Source organism: Marmota flaviventris, chromosome 5, assembly GCF_047511675.1.
Source record: "Marmota flaviventris isolate mMarFla1 chromosome 5, mMarFla1.hap1, whole genome shotgun sequence".
In the NCBI taxonomy this organism is placed as follows: Eukaryota; Metazoa; Chordata; class Mammalia; order Rodentia; family Sciuridae; genus Marmota; species Marmota flaviventris.
The window spans coordinates 11,640,171-11,657,744 of record NC_092502.1 but is presented as its reverse complement, the minus strand read 5'-3'; the positions used below and the strand labels follow the sequence as shown (position 1 = coordinate 11,657,744).

Here is a 17,574-nt window from a genome sequence, read left to right as displayed (position 1 = left end):
AAATTCCCCAGCTAGTGAACAGCAGCGTTGGCTGTCCGGGAGCCCAGGTGGTCCCCATCCGAGTCCACGTGGCCCAGGACCTTGCCCCGCCTCACCTGGGAGATGGGTCTGCAGCAGCCCAGTGCCGGGACATAATAAGCAGCAGGAATGCTGGGTGATATTATTGTTGGACACCTTCTCTGGAAGTCTCAGGCCATCATGACTTACGCTGTTAACTATTGGGGACCACTGGACACCTACCAGGTGCCAACCCTTCATTCAGTCCTCCCAACTCCCCAGAAAGGGTTCCTCTTTTGTAAATGGGGTGGGGGGGGGATCAGGAATCAGAGAGAGGAACTCTGGCTGAGGTAAAGATGGGGCTCAAGCCCGAGGGCTGCAGCACCAGTCTTCTGTTCCACTCAGAGCCTGGTGACTTGTGCTGGTCCCTGATGCAGGAGGTGGGCCATCAGGTCCCCCAGAGACTTTGCTGACCTGAGGAGCCCTGAGCCCTCCCCTAGGCCTTGTGGCTGGGGGCTGGGGTGGGGCCTGGGCACGTGCACTTCTCAGGGTCTCCTGGGTCCTGACCTCAGCTGGTCGGGAAGCACACCTTACAAATCTCTGCTCTCAGCAGGCTTCTTGGAATGTGTCTTAGTCTGTTTTCTGTTGCTATATCCAATAGTCTGAGGTCAGGTCATTTATAAAGAAAAGAAATTTCTTTCTTTCAGTTCTGGAGCTGGGAATCCCAAGAGCATGGCTCCCACACTTGCCAGGCGTCTGGGGGGCCTGCTGCTGTGTGGTCGCGTGGGGGACGCAGGTCCTGGTGAGGCCCAGCGAGTGTGCCACTCAGGTCTGTCCTCCTCTGCTCTAAAGCCATCCAAGCCTTGGTGGGGACCCTGCCTCTGTGACCTCATCTAACTCTAGTGAGCTCCCAGAGGCTCCCCTTTAGTGACTGTTAAATTCGTTGGCGAGCCTGTTTGGGAAGTAAGTCTCCAACATGTGGAGTGTGGGGGCCATATTCAAACCCCAGCAGAATGTCTGCGGTCACGCTTCTCCTGTGTGGCCCGTCTGAGGCTCAGGGCTGAGGAGTGTTGACCTGGGAAGTGGACAAGAGACCCCGTGCCCTTTCCTCCCCGCAGGGCTCTCAGATCACGGTCCTCAGGAGCCTTCTGACTAGCAGACCCCCCGCCCACCTGCCCACCATCTTCCAACCTTTCCCAGAACAACGTCGATTGGTGCTTTTCTGATTAAAAACAAACCAAACACACAAGATCTTAGTACTGTCCACACTTGAGAAAAGCCCCTCAGACAAAAAGGGGGACAGGAAGGAGATGGACCCACCACCATGCCCTGCTGATAGTCGCCTTTGTTTTATTTCCTGTCGCCTCTTGTTCTGTGTGAATCCGCCCTCGGGTGGAGGTTCCGCCCCAGTGGACTCCATCAACTGCAGATTGAAGCTGTTTTGAGAAAAAAATTGCATCTCTGCTGCACACAGACTGTTTTCTTGTCGTCATTCCCTAAACGCTGCAGTCTCCCAGCTGTTCACACGGCCTCTCTGCGTCCCAGGTACCGTGAGTCATTGGGGATGGTCTAGCCCCTGGGGAAGGGCACAGGGGCTTCCTAGACACGACAAGGCTTTCTGCAAGGGACCTGGGCATCGCAGACTTTGGCATCTGAAGAGGGTCTTGGGGCTGACCCCACATGCGTATCAAGGCACAACAGTATTTTTAAGTATTGGAATAAAAAGATGCATATAAGGCTTGTCTCCTAGAAGACAAGAAGCCACCTACTAACCGCGCTCTGTATTTGGGGGATGCTTTTTTTTCCCCCGAGGTTTGCTGGGCACTTCCTGGGGGGAGACAGGCAGGCCTCTGAGCCAACCAGGAGAGCTTGGGCACAGAAAGGACCATCCTGTCACTTGGTTAACAGTGACACAGCAGGAGACAGGTATGGGCCCCTGAGGAATGGAGAGCTGGCTGGCCTCGGGTCCTCAGGGCACCAAGGGGGCATGGCACATTCTTGAGAGGTGGCTTAACAGAGGAATGTCCCCAGGTCCTTCGGCATGGAAGACGGAGGGGCTGGGGGGGGGGAGGGCAGGAGGGATGTTGTGCAAAAGGGTGAGCCCAGGGGGGCTGCCCCGTATCCTGTGGCCTGCGTGGCCATGTGGCATAGGCCCGTCTACCTCTGGGCTGCCAGGATGGAGAGGGACCGGTTAAGCTTCACCATGGCAATCACGAGGAGGCCACCGGTCAGCAGGAAGGTGGGCCAGAAGAGGGAGAAGAGGAGGGTCTGTGGCCCGTAGAGACGCTGGTACAGGACACTCGTCTCGTTCTCCTGGGTCGTGGAGAAGCAGTAGAAAACCTGGTGCTTGTGGAAATTGGCCCTGACCTTCTCCACGTCGGCGCGGGCCATCTGGTAGTTGTCCAGGCTGTCCGGGATGTAGGAGCACTGCGGGGAAGCAAGAGCACACAGTGGGCTGTGAATCTTTGTGCCTTAGGGCCCGAGGGTGAAGGCCTGCGACAGCGTAAAGACAAATGCTGACTTTGGAGCCAACCCTGGATGGAGCTGGGGCTTCCGTCTGTACACCGCACAGTCTGGAGGGCAAGTTCAGTGTTATGTGGGTGGCTGGTGGCCCTGGAGCTGCCTGGTATGTGTGCTGCACTCCTGTAGGCAGGGGCCCACTCGAAGCCCTGGCTCTTCTTCTATTGGCTGTTGAATCTGAGACAGATCGTTCATCTTTTCGGAGCCATCAAACTTTAATCATCTAAGTGGGTTAAACTGCTGTATCGTTTTCAAAGAAAATTATTTAAGGACTTGACCTATCACTGTCGAAGGGAACCAATGAGTGACATAAGTCAAAGGACAGGTGGGGCCCTGTGTTTAGATTCAGGGCACAAATCACAAGCTCGGTTGCCCCAGGGGCTCATGCAGCTCTCTGAACAAGCGAGGCAGGCGAGACCAAGAGGATGACAGGCGCCACCTGGCACTTGCCTGGTGCCAGGGACAATTGCCGGGGAGTGCGGGGGCTGGCAGAAGGGAGAGAGCCAGCTGCATCTGCACTGGCCACCACTGCCCCCTCAGGACAGGGACACCATCCGGAAGATGGCAGAAGCCGGGCTGCGGCGTTTCAGGAGAAGGCAGAAAACCCAGGTTGGACGTGATCTTAAAATGTCGGCAAGAATTCAACCAGAGAACTCTGAGGCCAGCCCCGTGTGGGCCGAGCAAGGCGCTGGCCAGCAGACGCCACCTGGGAGCCGAGGAGGACCAGGGCGTGGGGAAGCGCTCGCGCAGGCAGAGCTGGGCACTCATGTCATCGGGACGCTGATCACGATTATTGGGAGCCATCCTGCCCGCCCAGCCGCGGCCCAGCTGGCCAACTGCAGAGGACGGACAAGGAGGACCCTGGCTGTCTCTGCTCTGGCCTGCCACCTGCTCATGGGGACTCTGGAGGTGCTTTGCAAATGTCAGCCCCGCCCACAAAACAGGCTGCTGGTTGGCACCGCTTCCCACTCCCCTCCGTGCAGAGGGGCCCGGGGTGGACGCTTCTTTCCCGCACTGAGTCTGAGGCCCGCTGTCCTACTGAAGCCACGTCCAGGATCAGAATGGGGGACATGAGACCCAGAGGGCCAGCCTCAGCTCCTCCCCAGAGTTGAAGGAGATCTGAGGTAGGAGCTTATGCCCACCCGGGGGCCACTGAGCCCCCCAGGTGCCACCTGGACCCCCTTCCTGACTCCCAGGCTCAGCCACAGCCCCACAGCCTCCCCCTTCCCGACCCCAGGTGACCCGCCCCTTGCAGCCCACTGGTGTCCGGATTCTGTCAGTGTCCATCCTGCTGTGGGTCCACGCCCCTGCCCTGGTCCTGCTGTGGCCAGTACCTGAGTCCCCATGGCCCTGGGCTCCACCCTCCCGGCTCCTCAGGGATCGCACCCGGGACTCCAGTAGGTCACAGTGGTGAACCCCCCGGAGCTCTGTGCCCAGAGGTGCCACTGCAGTGGGTCTGATGTGGGACCCTGGCTTTGCTAAGACCCCCGCGTGGTTCTCAGGACACTCAGGCCTGGCCTCTCGTTGGTTCAGCTGGTAGGTTAGAAGTGACAGTCCCCATGGCCGCCTCTCTCTGGGAGCCCCATCCACCCAACAGCCAGCGGGCGCACAGCCGGTGTCTGACTCTTCACGGCTCCCCAGGGGCAGCGGGCACCTCTGTCACAGGCTCACAGGGGCAGACTCAGACCCGGGGTGGGACCAAAACCCGCACACCAGCCAGGAGACACTGGGCAGAGCTCCCTGAGCCCTGGGGACACAGTGAGGGCCAGGCTCCCATGCATACCCGGGACAAGGGGACGTGTGCCCATCCCCAGCCCCATACCTGCTGGTTCTGGCTCCGAGTGTCCTCCGTGTGGTACAGCATGGCCCACTTGCCCACGGCCGAGACGTTGACCCACAGGCACGGGTACGGGGACACCTTCCTGCCCTCCAGCTCCTCCTGGTGCCTGATGTCTGTCTCAATCAGGTGGCAGGTGGACTCCTGGGTCCACACGCTGAGGACACCACATACACACATCTCAGAACAGGGGGACACAGAGAGCACCCTGCTGGACCCCTGGTCCCCCGGGAGCCTTTAGGAGAGCCGGGGCTGGGCCCCTCATCTTGCCGTGGCACTCAGCACTGAAGGCAGGAGCTAGACACAGGGAGGGACTGGCCCCAGAAGAGCAGAGCCGCTGGGGTCCTAGTTCTCCTCACACCTGGGGAGTTTCAAACAGACTCCCACGTCTGCCAGGCCCACTGTGATCCCACAGCTCGGGAGGCTGAGGCAGGAGGATGGCCAGTTCAAAGCCAGCCTCAGCAACAGTGAGTGCTCAGCCACTCAGTGAGACCCTGTCTAATAAAATACACAATAGGGCTGGGGATGGGGCTCAACTGTCGAGTGTCCCTGAGTTCAATCCCTGGTACCCCTCCAAAAAAAGATTCCCACGTCCAAGCCACACCCCAGAATAAGCAGGTTGGAATTTCTGCCGTGGTTGGATACAGGTTGGTGTATTTTTAAAACTTCCCCAGTGGTTCTGAGGAGCAGCCAGGCCTGAGAATCTCTTATTCAGAGCCTCATTGTCTTACAGAGGTCTGAGGAGCTCAGATAGGTCAAGTGAATTTCCTGAGGCCACACAGGACTTGAGGTCAAATCCAAGTGCCTCCAGAATCTGTCATCTTTCCCCTGAAGAGGGCAGATGTTTGGGGCTGGGTTTGATGGGGCGATGGAGTTTAACCGGGAGACAACACACTGGAGACACAGCTGCACTGAGTAGCGCCTCATCTGGAAGACCCCAGCCTGTCACAGGCTCCATTTGTCGAAGGCAAGGACCGTGCTGGCCGGGAGGGGCCGACAGGCTCATCCAGACACCCTCGAGTGTGAGTGTGTGAGTGAGTCCCTGGGGACTCAGCCCATTTTTCCTGCAGGAGACCCGATGCCAGGCTGGGTGTGGGAGGGGGCTGTCAGGGACGGGAACGTGCCCAGGAAGGGTCTGGGGCTTATCCAAAGCCCAGGTGAGAGTGCTGAGTGCGTCCATTGCAGACAGTCCCACAGCAGGGGTCTCCCAGCTCTTCATGGAAGTCGAAGGGTGAGGTGGCCTGTCAGAGGCACACGGGACGCTCTCCACGAGGCCTGCAAGGGTCCAGGGGAGCAGATGCGCGCCCAGTGTGGCTTCTACACATCAGAAAGGCCTAGCGTGGGGGTGAGGGTGGGGTGAGGGTGGGGGGCGGTGGGAGCCCGCCTGACCCAGGTGAAGGGGCTCCGGGTCACCCCCTGCAGGGTTTGCTCACATCCTTGGCTGATTCTGAGAGAAGAGCCCCTGGAGCCTGCTCCCATGGGATCCCAGAGCAGGGGCCAGCCTGCCCTCTCGCTAAGAGTGACATGGCCCTGAGCAGCCTGCCTACTGTGAGGTGGCCGGAGAGGGGGAGAAGCCCTGGAAGACCCCTGAGCCCGCACAGCCCCCTGCCCACACCCAGGACTGAAGCCCCACCCGCAGCGCACCCACCTCCTCTGGTAGAGGGGCAGCATGGTGGTGCAGAGGATGTAGTAGGTGATCACCGCGCACACCACCATGGCCACACCCAGGCACAGGGCTCGGGTCTCTCCCCGCTTCTGAGCCATCACCAGCTTCTTCACCATGTCCACCGGGGCCAGCTGTCATTTCTAGGGCCACAGAAGGAACAGAAGTGAGATGGGCTCAGGCGGCAGGTGACCCGCCAAAAGGAGGGCGGCGAGGGGGAGGCCACCAAATATCAACCTCACTCCTTTCCACCCTCTGGAAGCTCCCAGCCAGCTCTGAGAGGTGAGTGTCACCCTCTCATCCTGCAAGGGAAGAGAGGGAAAGCGATTTGCCCAAGATCACAAAGCATGTGGAGGCTCCACAGTGGCTCCCAGGATGTCTGGGTTCTGATCCCTGGCTGACTCTCAGGGTTAACCTTGCAAACCTCAGTGAGTCCCCAAGCAAAACCCTTGTCCCAGGGGAAGCTGGAGCTGTGCTGGGGACCTCCCTTGCTGTGAGGCTCCTTCCACAAGCAGCCCCCACCTCCCGCTCCCTCCCCCCTCTGCATCCTAGACGCTGGAGCCTCTAAGGCTGGAGGAGGCTGGAGTCCTGGACTTCCCTGTTCCAGGGGCACAGGAGGGAAGGGAAGGAGAGACTGCCCTGTCTCCAAGGGGTCTGGCCCTGTGCTCCTGCTCTGCTGGGATTCCTGCAGAGTCCGATAAACCCACTCAGGTCCGTTCTGGGGGTTCTATTTAGATAGGAGTCTCGGGTGGGAATTGGGCTTCAACATCCACAGTGTTGAATAGTCAGTTCCCCTAAGACCTGCTCCGGAAGAGATGGGTTTCATCAACAACAGGAGGGATTTAGTTAGACTCCAAGAAGAACTTCTCAGGCTTGAGAGTTGACAAATAACTTTGGCTTTTTTGGCTAGCTCTTCCTATTCAGAAAGGTCACACAAGGTCCGAGCTGGGTTTAGGAAAGATGAAGGAGGACAAAGGAAGGCGTGTGGGTCCCATGTGATCTGAGAGCCGGGTCCACATCCTCTTCCTTAGAAGGACAGGAGTAGAGTACAGCGTTTCAGGGTTTGGTGGAGTGTCGGGAAGGGGGGTTCTGAGACACCCAGATGCAGGATCACATCCTGGCCTTGGCCCTTAGCACCCAGGTGACAGTGGACAAGAAGGGTACCATAGGAGTCCAGTGGAGGTCGAGTGATGTGGAGAGCCCGGTCCGCGCTGGCTGTGGTGATGGACAGAGGACTGTGGAGTGGGGCAGAGTGGGACGCACTCTCCCCAACCTCTCCTCTGTCCCCTTCCTCCACTGGGGCAAGGGGCAAGAGGACTGTTCTGAGTCAGGCTGCTGCGAGCTGGGCCTGAGGACAGGGCACTCAGCACCCAGAGTGACCCCACCAAGAGCCACCCCCAGGTGCCCATCAGCACCAGCCAGCCCCCCTGACACCAGAGTCCTCACAGCCGTCCCAAGAGGAAGGGAGCCCACTCCTGCCCTCCGGGCCCATCTCGGGCTCCTTCCCGCCCCTGTCCCCCAGCACTCTCAGGGATACAGTACTCACAGCTTGCCCAGTGCCCCTGGGTCCTCGCAGGCAGATGGTTTCCGTCTGCCCAGCCCCCGCCCCCACCCCAAAGGCCGCCTCCTGGAGCTCCGCGGGAAGCTTGCCTCCAGCCGTCTCCAGGGACGCAGCCTTTGGGCCCATCTGGGTCGAGCCTGCATGCCCAAACATGGTCAGCTCTGAGCGCTGGCTGCGGGACAGCCTCGGGAGAGCAGGTACCGGCCCTGAGACAGCAGGCGTCCTGGGCCAGCACCTGCATTTCCCAGCATCTCATGGGAAACAGATGTCAAAGGACAAACAGCAAAACCCAGAACCCCGAAAAGACCACCCTGGTCTATTTGGAAATGTTTCTTCTCCGGACTCTCAGGCTGGCAGAGGAGCAGGGAATGGGAAGCGAGTTTCCTTTTGTGGCTCAGGGGGAGGAGAGGGAGCCCATGGGGCTGGGCTCAGCCTCTACCCAGGGGAGCGAGGCCCTGCTGCCTGGGGCACCTCGTGGGCCTCCCTGGGCCTGTTTCCCCCCCTGTGCTACTGGGGTGTTGGAGACTCCTTTGTTCAGGGTGGAGATAGTGGGGACTTAGGGGAAGGGAGGAGAACCCAACTTCAAGAGCCAGAAGAGCTGAAGCCAGGACACGCCGAGTTCTACAGCCGCCTCCAGCCAGCAGGATCCCTGGCGACCCAGGGACCTTCCACACACTGACAAAATAGGGCTGGGGCTCACGGGCAGAGACTCATCCCCAACAGTAAACAAGCCAACCCCAGCCCCATCTCCCCATCTGCGAGGGGAATGTTGAAAGGATTGAAAATCAGCCACAAAAGCAAACCCCGTGCTGGGCTCCCCTAAGTACCTGGTGTTGCGCTGGAGTCTCTCTGCTCCCAGGGGCCCGTGAGCAGCTGGAGGAGCCTCAGGTAACTGGCGGAGCCCCACTGTTCTACGGTGGGCCTGGTTCAAGCCGGCCTTCCCAGCCTGCAAAGCCCCAGCATGTCTACTGGCCCAGAGGCCACTGCACAGTCACTGGCCACCTGAAGTCCCGGTCACCTGAGCACTGCTGACTGTGTTGTAGGAACAGGGCACAGGCTCCAGGCACGGCCCGGCTCCGGTCTCCACCAACAATTGGCAGCTCATCCAGACTTGGGAGAGAAGAAGCCAGCAGAGGACTCCAGCCCCTGCCTTCCAGTGTCCCAGCTGGAGTCTCAGACATCACAGAGCAGGGACAAGCCACCCTGGCTGGGCTGAATGAACTCTCCATCCACAAAATCCATGAGCAGAAAAGGGATGTTTCCGCATTGGGGTGGTTGGGGGACATTTATCACGCAGCCCTCGTAACTGACAGGCGTTGAGGTGATTTAAAAGGGGGGCCATCCTGGTGGCAGGCAGCTGGCGTCAGAACCAGCCAGCATTAAAAAGCCTGAGCTCACTATATGGAGTGTGGAGGGGACTTATGCCCCGTGACACATCCCTGCACAGTGGAGCAGAAGGGCAGAAATGTGGGAGGAGTTCTTGATGACAGGCCATCTGCAATGTGCCTGGGCACAGGCCACACACACACACACACGTGTATATATACAGACATACACACGTGTTCACATACACACAGCCATACACACACAGAGTCCCCGCCCCTTATCTGAGGGTTCTTTCTGAGGTGTCAGTTACCCACGTTCAATCTCAGTCTGAGAATACTAAACAGAAAATTCCAGAAACAAACCGTTCCTAGGTTTTGAATTACTTCCATTGCCCTCTGTCCTTAGAGTTACCTATTTTGCGGTAACTCACTGTCGCTGCCCGCTTACTGCCCTAGTTAGTCGCTGGGCTTTATCACAGCTGTGCACTTAGAGGAAGAAGCCGGTACAGGCAGGGCTTGGTGCCCTCTGCGGCCTGAGCTGGCGGGGAAGGTCTGGGCACCTGTCCCCGCGGATACAAGGGCTGCGGCTGCGCGGATGCCCCCTGCTCCCGCCGCGCCCCGCAGAGGGCGGAGTGATCTGCAGGGGCCATCTTCTGGACGCAGGGGACACCGCCTGCGTTGGAACCACGGCCTCCACACCCATCCCTGTGACTCCCTGGGGAGCAGGCTAAGAGGACCAGGGTTTCTTCCTGTGCCTGTCACGCTGTTTCACAGCCCCTCTCGTCACCGGTGGCCTTCTCGGGTCGTGCATCCACTTACCTATTGAAGCCCTTTTGCCCAATACCCAGACTCCTGTGATGACAAGTCCCCTACGTCCACTTGGAGACCCGTCCCCAGCCTGTGTGTCGCCCGCTGAGCGCCATGGGGAGGATGGGGGCTCGTCACCTGTCCTGGCGACACTGTTCACAGACGCTTCCTACCTACTGCGTGCGCACAGGCTGGGAGCACACCGCAGCAGCACCGAGGGGACTCAGAACAAGCCTGCCTTGTGGGGACAGTAGGTTGGACTTTTAACTGCAAAAATGCAAAACAGACAAAACGGTGGTTCTAAGGGAGAGGGAGGCCAGGGGCCTGGTCTGCAGCTTCCCTTTCCGTGGACTCCGTCGCTGGCCGTCAAAGGCAGTCTGAAAAAATTAAATAGAAAATTCCAGAAATAAGCCATCCCTAAGTTTTAAATGACTTCGATACAGCTTGTCGTTGTCGCTGCTCTATTTGTTAGTAGTCCTGTTCTCTCCCTGGACCTCACTCACACACTGCATCTTCTCGCAAGGAGGAGGAGGAGGAGGAGGAAGAGCCATAGTCCTCGTGGGGTTTGCTGCTGTCCCCGGTCGTAAGCGCTGTGACTTGGGACATGTCCCCTGAATAAGGGCAGAGGAAAGAACAAGGGAGGGGTTTCGGCAGACCCCAGAGGGCGGAGGGAGCGACAGCAGGGGTAGACTCAAAGCTAGGATTACTGGCCGGACAGAAGGTGGTGGAGGAGCTGCCAGCCTCCCCTGCCATGGGCAGGGACCCCACTCCCTTCTCCCTGCAGCTCCTCCCCCTTCTTCCCTCCACCTGTCCTGCTCTGTAACCTGGGTGGAGCCTGCGATGGTGGTGACCCTGTGGGCAGCTGGGACCCTGCCCTAGCCAGCACCAGCCCCTTCCTCTCCTCCTCTCCCCTGGCCCCTGGGCCCTGTCACCATTCTGACCTTGTGTGCTCCTTCCTGGCCGCCCATGCGTGGCCCCCAGCACCTTCTCTCCAGTGATTTTGCATTTGCTCATGGGCACCCTGGTTGTCACTTCCACCCACAGGGTGCCCTGTGAGACCAGTGGTAGCACCTGGAGAAACAACCTGAGACTCTTGGGACTTTGTGGTTGTGGTGATTTGATGGGGGAGGCGGTGGGACCTGTGGCTTCTCATGTCACAAAATGTTGTAGTCATTTCCCCATTCCATAAAATATTGTCCTGAGGCAGCTGTGCTTCCTGTGACCTAGTTACCATCATAGATCTCATCAGAGCCATGGGGTTGGATATCAAGGAACCGTGCTGGCCTGGTCGCTTGTGTCCGGGAGAACTTGGCAGGCTTGTGCCCTCCTGCCCCCCAAAACGCCCCACCATTTCTCATGATTTGATAGGTACAAGAAAGACTGGATCTGCAATGGCCTTCAGGGTCAGACCTGAGGGAAAGTAAAGCTCAAGGGAGGAAATGGCAGGAAGTTGGTGTCTGTCCATTTTCTGTTGCTATAACAAAATATCTAAGGCTGGGTACTTAGAAAGAAAAGAAGTTTCTTTAGCCCACGGTTTTGAAGGCTGAAAGTGCAGGATCGGTGGCCCCATCTGTTGGGTCTCTAATGAGGTCCCTGGCTGCTTCACAGCATAGTAGATGGCATCATGGTGGGAGTGTGCCCAAGAGGGAGAGGCTAGATGGTAAGTGTTTTTCTGATGGTGATGCCCCCACAGTGCTCTCATTACCTCCCACTAGGCCCCGCCTCTTAAAGGACCCAACACCTCTCAATGACACCATGCTGGGAACTAAGCTTCTAGCACATGAAACTTTGGGGACACACTCAAAGCATGGCAGTTGACAGCTTCCTCTCCCTGGTGCAGTCCAGTGTGAGCCTTAGAGAATGAGGGGGTGGAGGGAGGAAGAGGGACACCACTGCATTCACTAGCTTAAAGCTTCCTCCTCATTAGCAATGCCCCTTTGGGACTCAGGAGGGAGCCAGGTGGCTCTCTCCACTCCGGCCAGGCCCTGGCCATGGCCCCATGGTCAGGGGTCCTCATCCTCACTTCAGGCTATTGCTGCAGGGTGCTCTGGAGTGCAGGGCTGGCTTACAGCAGCTTTGTGACAGCCTTTGCAAGCCAGCTAGGGAGCTGGGACTCCTCGCAGTGCTGGGGACATTTATCTACATCTTCACACAGTAGGAATCACGGCTTTGTTCGTTCTCACAGCTGGTTTAGCAGCTCAGGGTCTAAGGATCTGTCCTTAAGAGAGGATGTCCTTAAGAGGTGGTCGAACCCTGCAGGATGCCCAGCCTGGAGACCTCGGGTGGGTGCTGGGAGATGAACAGCTGATCTCCCACCCAGGTCCCTTTCCAACAGACTGACACACGCTGAGTCCACCTGGGGGACAGACAGGAGCTGGCTTCCAGGGCAGAGGGTGGGCTGGAGAGTGGGAAGGGTCTGCAGAAACTGCACAAGTGCCAATCTATCTCCTGTCGTGTGGCTGTGCGTCTAGCAACCAACAAGCAGGGCAGAGAAGGGGATTTGAGGTTGTCCTCCCTGAAATCCCCTAGAGACATCTGTGTGAGGCGGAAAGCTCTGTAGGTGGGCCGGGCTTGAGCCACAACCTTTGTACATCAATGTGAAAGTATCCATGGTAGCCCCGGCAGGTGCGAGCCAGGGACACTGGGGCTACGGAAACAGAGCTTCACTAATATTCTTTGCATAAAACATTGGTACATTTGTGATTATTTCCCGAAAGCAAAAACCAGACCTCCCGGCATAATTCTAAGACACAGGGTGCTCATCTCTTCAAGACTGTGATTCACAAGGCAGTCTTTTTTTTTTTTTTTTTTTACTACATTTATTCCAATTCCTGTTCTCACAGCCAGGACTCTGGAGTAACTGATCCTACACGTCCTCACCAGTACAGCTGTCCCCCATGTCTCAGTCTCTGCAAGAAATTGTGTCTGCACCAAAAATAAACAGAGTTGGGTTTTGTTTTGTTTTGTTTATATTGTCATTATTCCCTAAGAGGGAAATTAAACAACTGGTTACATAGCACTTACATGGATTAGATATTAGAAGTCTTTTAGAGAGGATTCAAGGTCCACAGGAGGGCACGTGTAGGTCACATACAAACGCTGTGGCCTTGTACATGAGACACTTGAGCATCCACAGACTTGGGGATCCATGAGGGATCCTGGGACGGATCCCCCAGATACCAAAAGACTTGGCAATATTAAATTCACAAATATGTGCTTTTTGGCTAAGCAAAAAATATCTCATACAGTTTTAATCTGCTGTCCTTAAATTTTTTTAAAAAATCTATATATGACAGTGGAATGCATTACAATTCTTATTACACATATAGAGCACAATTTTTTATATCTCTGGTTGTATACCTAGTATATTCACACCAATTCATGTCTTCATACCTGTACTTTGGATAATAATGATCATCATTTCTAACCCATGCCCCCTCCCTTCCCCTCCCACCCCTCTGCCCTATCTAGAGTTTGTCTATTCCTCCCATGCTTCCTCTCCCTACCCCACTATGAGTCAGCCTCCTTAAATCAAAGAAACATTTGGCATTTGTTTTTTTGGGATTGGCTAACTTCACTTAGCATTATCTTCTCTAACGCCATCCATTTACCTGCAAATGCCAGGATTTTATTCTCTTTTATTGCTGAGTAATATTCCACTGTGTAGATATGCCACATTTTTTTATCCATTCATCTACTGAAGGGCATCTAGGTTGGTTCCACAGTTTAGCTATTGCGAATTGTGCTGCTATAAACATTGATGTGGCTGTGTCCCTGAAGTATGCTGTTTTTAAGTCCTTTGGGTATAGACCGAGGAGAGGGACAGCTAGATTCAACAGTGCTTCATAGGCTGAATAGAAGTGAAATCTTTAATTAGTCCCACATTTCCTTTATTAAAGCTTCCAAGGCAGAAAGCCCTGGGAACCAGTCTACATGATGCCTGGCATCCAGGGTCCACCCCAGTACCTGTTGTTCCCAACTGCTTGGTCACTCGGTCACTCAGCCTGATTCACACAGGTCTACTGTGTCAAGGAGTAGCCAGCCCATCCCACGCCTTCTGACTCTCCCCTTTCCCTGGCAAGATTCAAAGCTTTAGTCTTCATTAGCCACTGGGTAGGTACCTGCCAGGACAGGGTCCTGGGGGGCGGGGGGACGTACCCCTACACTCCCCTCCCACTCCCACCACGCTATGAACAGGTTTTTCTGTAACTCCAGGGCTGAGTCACTTGAAGACCACCCAGGCCTTCCACTTGCTGTGTTTGTAATGTTTTCTGTTTACAAACCAACAGACCCACCCACGTCGTGGAGAATTTGGTTAAGTGCAGAAAAGTAAAAGGGAGATTGTAAAAATCAATCAAGATCCAACGTCCCAAGGAAACCACTGTCAAAATATCGGTGGACGAGGCTAAACATAGACAGGAAGCCTCTCTAAAAACAAATTTAGGAACATGCTGTGTAATTACAAATGTGTTTTTGTTTTAAATAAAAACACTTTCCGGGTATGTATTATTAATCTACAGAATGATATCTCCTGGTTCTGGAAGGGTCCATCATTTGCACGTGCCATAACATATTTTGCTATTTTCCTATTATGAGACGTTTTGGCTCTTTGCAAGATTTTGCTCTGATAAACTGGTCTCCAGTTGCTGTCTTTGAACACAAATCTTTGCTCACTACTCTGATTATTTTCTTCTACTAGATTCCCAAGAGCAGGGATAAAAATCAAAGAATATTAGTTTCTTACAGACTTCTGCCCATCCCTTTCCTGGAAGCATAGGATCCAATAAGATAAACTATTCTATTGGGGAGCTCTCAGAGCTCAGAGAGGTTAAATGATTTACTCAAAGCCCACACAGCTTTGGAGCAGGGCCTGGAATTACGCCTGTCTCTTCAGCCTCTCATGGGTGGCAGCACAGCTGGAGCCCACGCCTCCTGGACCCTGTTCTCACCTTCCTCTTCCTCTGTGGATCATTTCTCCCACCAAGCACTAACATGCTCCAGACACGGTGCCAAGAACTATTTCCCTGACCCTGGTAAGTAAGAGCTGTGATTCTCCCCACCTTATCGATGGGGACACTAAAGCAGAGACAGAGCCTTTCTCGCCCAAGGCCACCATGCAGGTGACTTGCAGAGCTGAAACTCCTGTCCCTTCTTGTCTAACAGCCTGGCCCAGTAGAAGCTTCTGGTGGGGAGATGTTGTGATGCTTGAGCTGTCCACGAGTCACCCATGGCCAGGGGGCACTTGAAATGTGGATAATGAGCAGAGAACAAAAATTTAATTTTAATTAATTTAAATTTAAATAGCCACATGTGACTAGTGACCTACTGGATAGACCTCTCCAGGACCTTTAAGCTCCTCTCTTTGCCACATTATGCCTATCTCCAGCAGGACTTGGGAGGGTTTCCCAGCACCTGCCTGGGGTGGGACTCAAGTGACCTGAGCCACCCCTGAGAGGATTGTGAGCCAGCCCTCCTGCTCGAGGCTGGTTCCAGGGTTGCCTGCAGGGTGGGCCGCTGGGCCAGCCACCCCTCCCACAGGCACTGTGAGAGACACTGCTGAGAGAGGTGCCTGAGTCCCTTTTCTTGCACATTAATGAAATGTAGCCTGTCATCCATAAATAATTAGACTGCCCTCAGGATTCAAGGCCTCTGCTTCCTCTCAGTACAAACACCATTATGAGCTTCCTGGAATCTTCGCAGAGTTAACAAGGTAGATTTGAACTCTGCCTTCTCTCCAGAGCACGCCTCCTCCCAGGGACCTGGGCTCCAGGAGCGGGTGGAGAGCCCTCAGGGCCATCTTGGAAGCTGGTCCCACCACGGCCTCCTGCAGGCCCCACTGAGCTAGGCCTGCACACCTCACTGGAGTGGTTTCCAAGAGCTGCTGGAATGAAGACCACAAACTGTTTTAAAGCAACAGGAATGTATTCTTTCACAGTTCTGCAGGCCATAGCCCAAAATCAAGGTGTCAGGGCCCAAGCTCTAAGGCAGGGTCCTGCGCCTCTTCTAACCCCGGTGGCTCTGGGCGTCCCTGGCTCGTGGTTGGTCACCTCCATCTCTGCCCTAGCTTCTCACACCTTCTGCCCCCTGTCAATACCTTCTGCTCACAGGGACACTGTCATTAGATGGAAGGATCATGCGGGACAGTCCAGGGTGATCTCAAGATCCTGGATTACACCTGAAAAGACCCTTTTTCCTAAAAAGGCCATGGGCCCAGGTTCCTGGGATCTGGACATGGACATAGCTCATTGGAGGCCACCATTCAAGCCACTGAACTCTCCTTCCTCAACCTACATCCTGAGTTAGCCAGGGTGGAACAACCCTGCGACCAGCGCAAGATTTGACGGCTGTGCCCAGGAAGGGTGCGTTTCTCACTCAGGGGAAGTCCAGGATGGCTACCCCTGCTCACAAGGTGCTCCTTCAGGGAGGGGTTACTAGGGTTCCAAACTCCACCATCCTGTGGCCTCGAGGTCACCCTCGAGCTGTGCTGTGATAGATGAGGCGGGAGAGGCAGAGAGAGAATATGGGTGATTGGACATCCCACACCTGCATACAGACCTGTAGGTGGCAAGCTTTCCTCAGCCTAGAACCCCATTGGTGGGGATTGGTCACGTGATCCCAACCGACAGCAAGGGAAACTGGGAAATGTAGTCCCTGAGCTTGGCAGGAGCTTCTCACCATGGATTGGGAGAGGCATTCATTTTTGTGTCAGCTGGCCTCCACTGCCACAGCATCATTCATTAGTTTATTCCTCATTCAAGTAATTCATTCTTTCAGAAGAGAGATTAGAAGTTCGGAAAGGTCAATTGTTTTGACTAAGGTCACAGAGCATTTAAATCATAATTCAGTAAGTATTTTTTAAGGGCCCGCAGGCTCTTTGAAGAAGGCCTGTCTCATTATTGACTCCAGCTCACGCCATGTTGCTACCTGTGGGTGGCCCGGGATGCAACTGGCTGGATTTATGAGTGGGGGCCTCCCTGTTCCCTCCCCACCCCCAGCAGGACTTTGTCCCACTCCTCCCCTCTCCCACCTGTCCCCCCCAGAGGACCGGAGGGAGCTGGGTGGCAGGGGCAGGAGGCTGCAAGGTAGTGGAGATCGGGGAAGGGAGGGCTGGCAGCGAGAGAGGGGAAGTCCACACGGGCCAGATGTCCTAGAAAATCATATCAGGTGTGACACGTGGGAGGCTTGGGAGCAGCTTCAGTGAGGAAAAATTCAGGAGCAGAGAAAAACCACGAGGCCCATAACTGAATCACGGATGCGGCCCTCCTCTGTGTTCTCGGGAGAGCAGAGAGTTCTCCTGCCTCTGTTTAATTCCTGGCTGGGAGGACATGCAGAGACCCTGGGCTGTGGGCAGAGTGGCCACAGGACATTGGGAAGATCCCCATGTTCTCCCTGTCACTCTCCCGATAATAGACGGAGAATAGCTGCCATTCCTGGCAGAGTGGTCAATGCCTGGTTGAAGCGACTTACTGTTCATTTTATGGAGAACGAGAAGGGAGGGATTCAAAGTCTCTGAACACGAGGAGTGATGTTTAAGGAGACAGGACTGTTAATTGCTGAGTTGATGGTTACACACGGTATACACGCTCCACACTGGCCTGCCGTACCCCATAGATAGGCGTGATCATTGTGTGTCCATTAAAAATAATTTGAATGTCCAAGATTGGCCAATAAATTAAGTGGTCCTCCTAACCCTGGGGTACAGGGACATCCAAGGACACGTGCTCCTCTGGGACGGAGGTGGTGACCATTCATTTCTGATGTCCAGGCATGTCTCAACCCTAACACATAGTAGGTCAAGGAATGAGTGCAGGAGCCAGGAAGGAGCACTAGCTGTGACAGCCTGGAGCTTGCTACTCCTCTACTT

The 17,574-nt window shown here is 55.4% G+C and overlaps 2 protein-coding genes across 3 annotated transcripts in view; one reads left to right on the top strand and one right to left on the bottom strand.

Moving 5' to 3' along the window:
* The window catches only part of Kcnip1 (potassium voltage-gated channel interacting protein 1), a 309,010-nt gene that overhangs the window by 19,985 nt on the left and 271,451 nt on the right, over positions 1 to 17,574 (top strand). The window lies entirely within an intron of this gene.
* Kcnmb1 (potassium calcium-activated channel subfamily M regulatory beta subunit 1) lies at positions 1,286 to 7,629 on the bottom strand. The gene is made up of 4 exons (XM_027938670.3): positions 7,564 to 7,629; positions 6,003 to 6,160; positions 4,340 to 4,511; positions 1,286 to 2,424 (listed from the first exon to the last, which is right to left on the bottom strand). The coding sequence occupies exons 2-4, from the start codon at positions 6,134 to 6,136 to the stop codon at positions 2,155 to 2,157; spliced, it is 576 nt and encodes a 191-aa protein (XP_027794471.2). The 5' UTR covers positions 6,137 to 6,160; positions 7,564 to 7,629; the 3' UTR covers positions 1,286 to 2,154.

Excerpts from the sequence above, each read along its gene's own strand:
- Kcnmb1 (XM_027938670.3), bottom strand. The coding sequence starts at position 6,136 with ATGGTGAAGAAGCTGGTGATGGCTCAGAAGCGGGGAGAGACCCGAGCC. Across the intron at positions 4,512-6,002 it reads CTGCCCCTCTACCAGAGGAG|CGTGTGGACCCAGGAGTCCA; the intron begins GTGGGTGCGCTG and ends TGGTGTCCTCAG. Across the intron at positions 2,425-4,339 it reads CTCGGAGCCAGAACCAGCAG|TGCTCCTACATCCCGGACAG; the intron begins GTATGGGGCTGG and ends GCTTCCCCGCAG.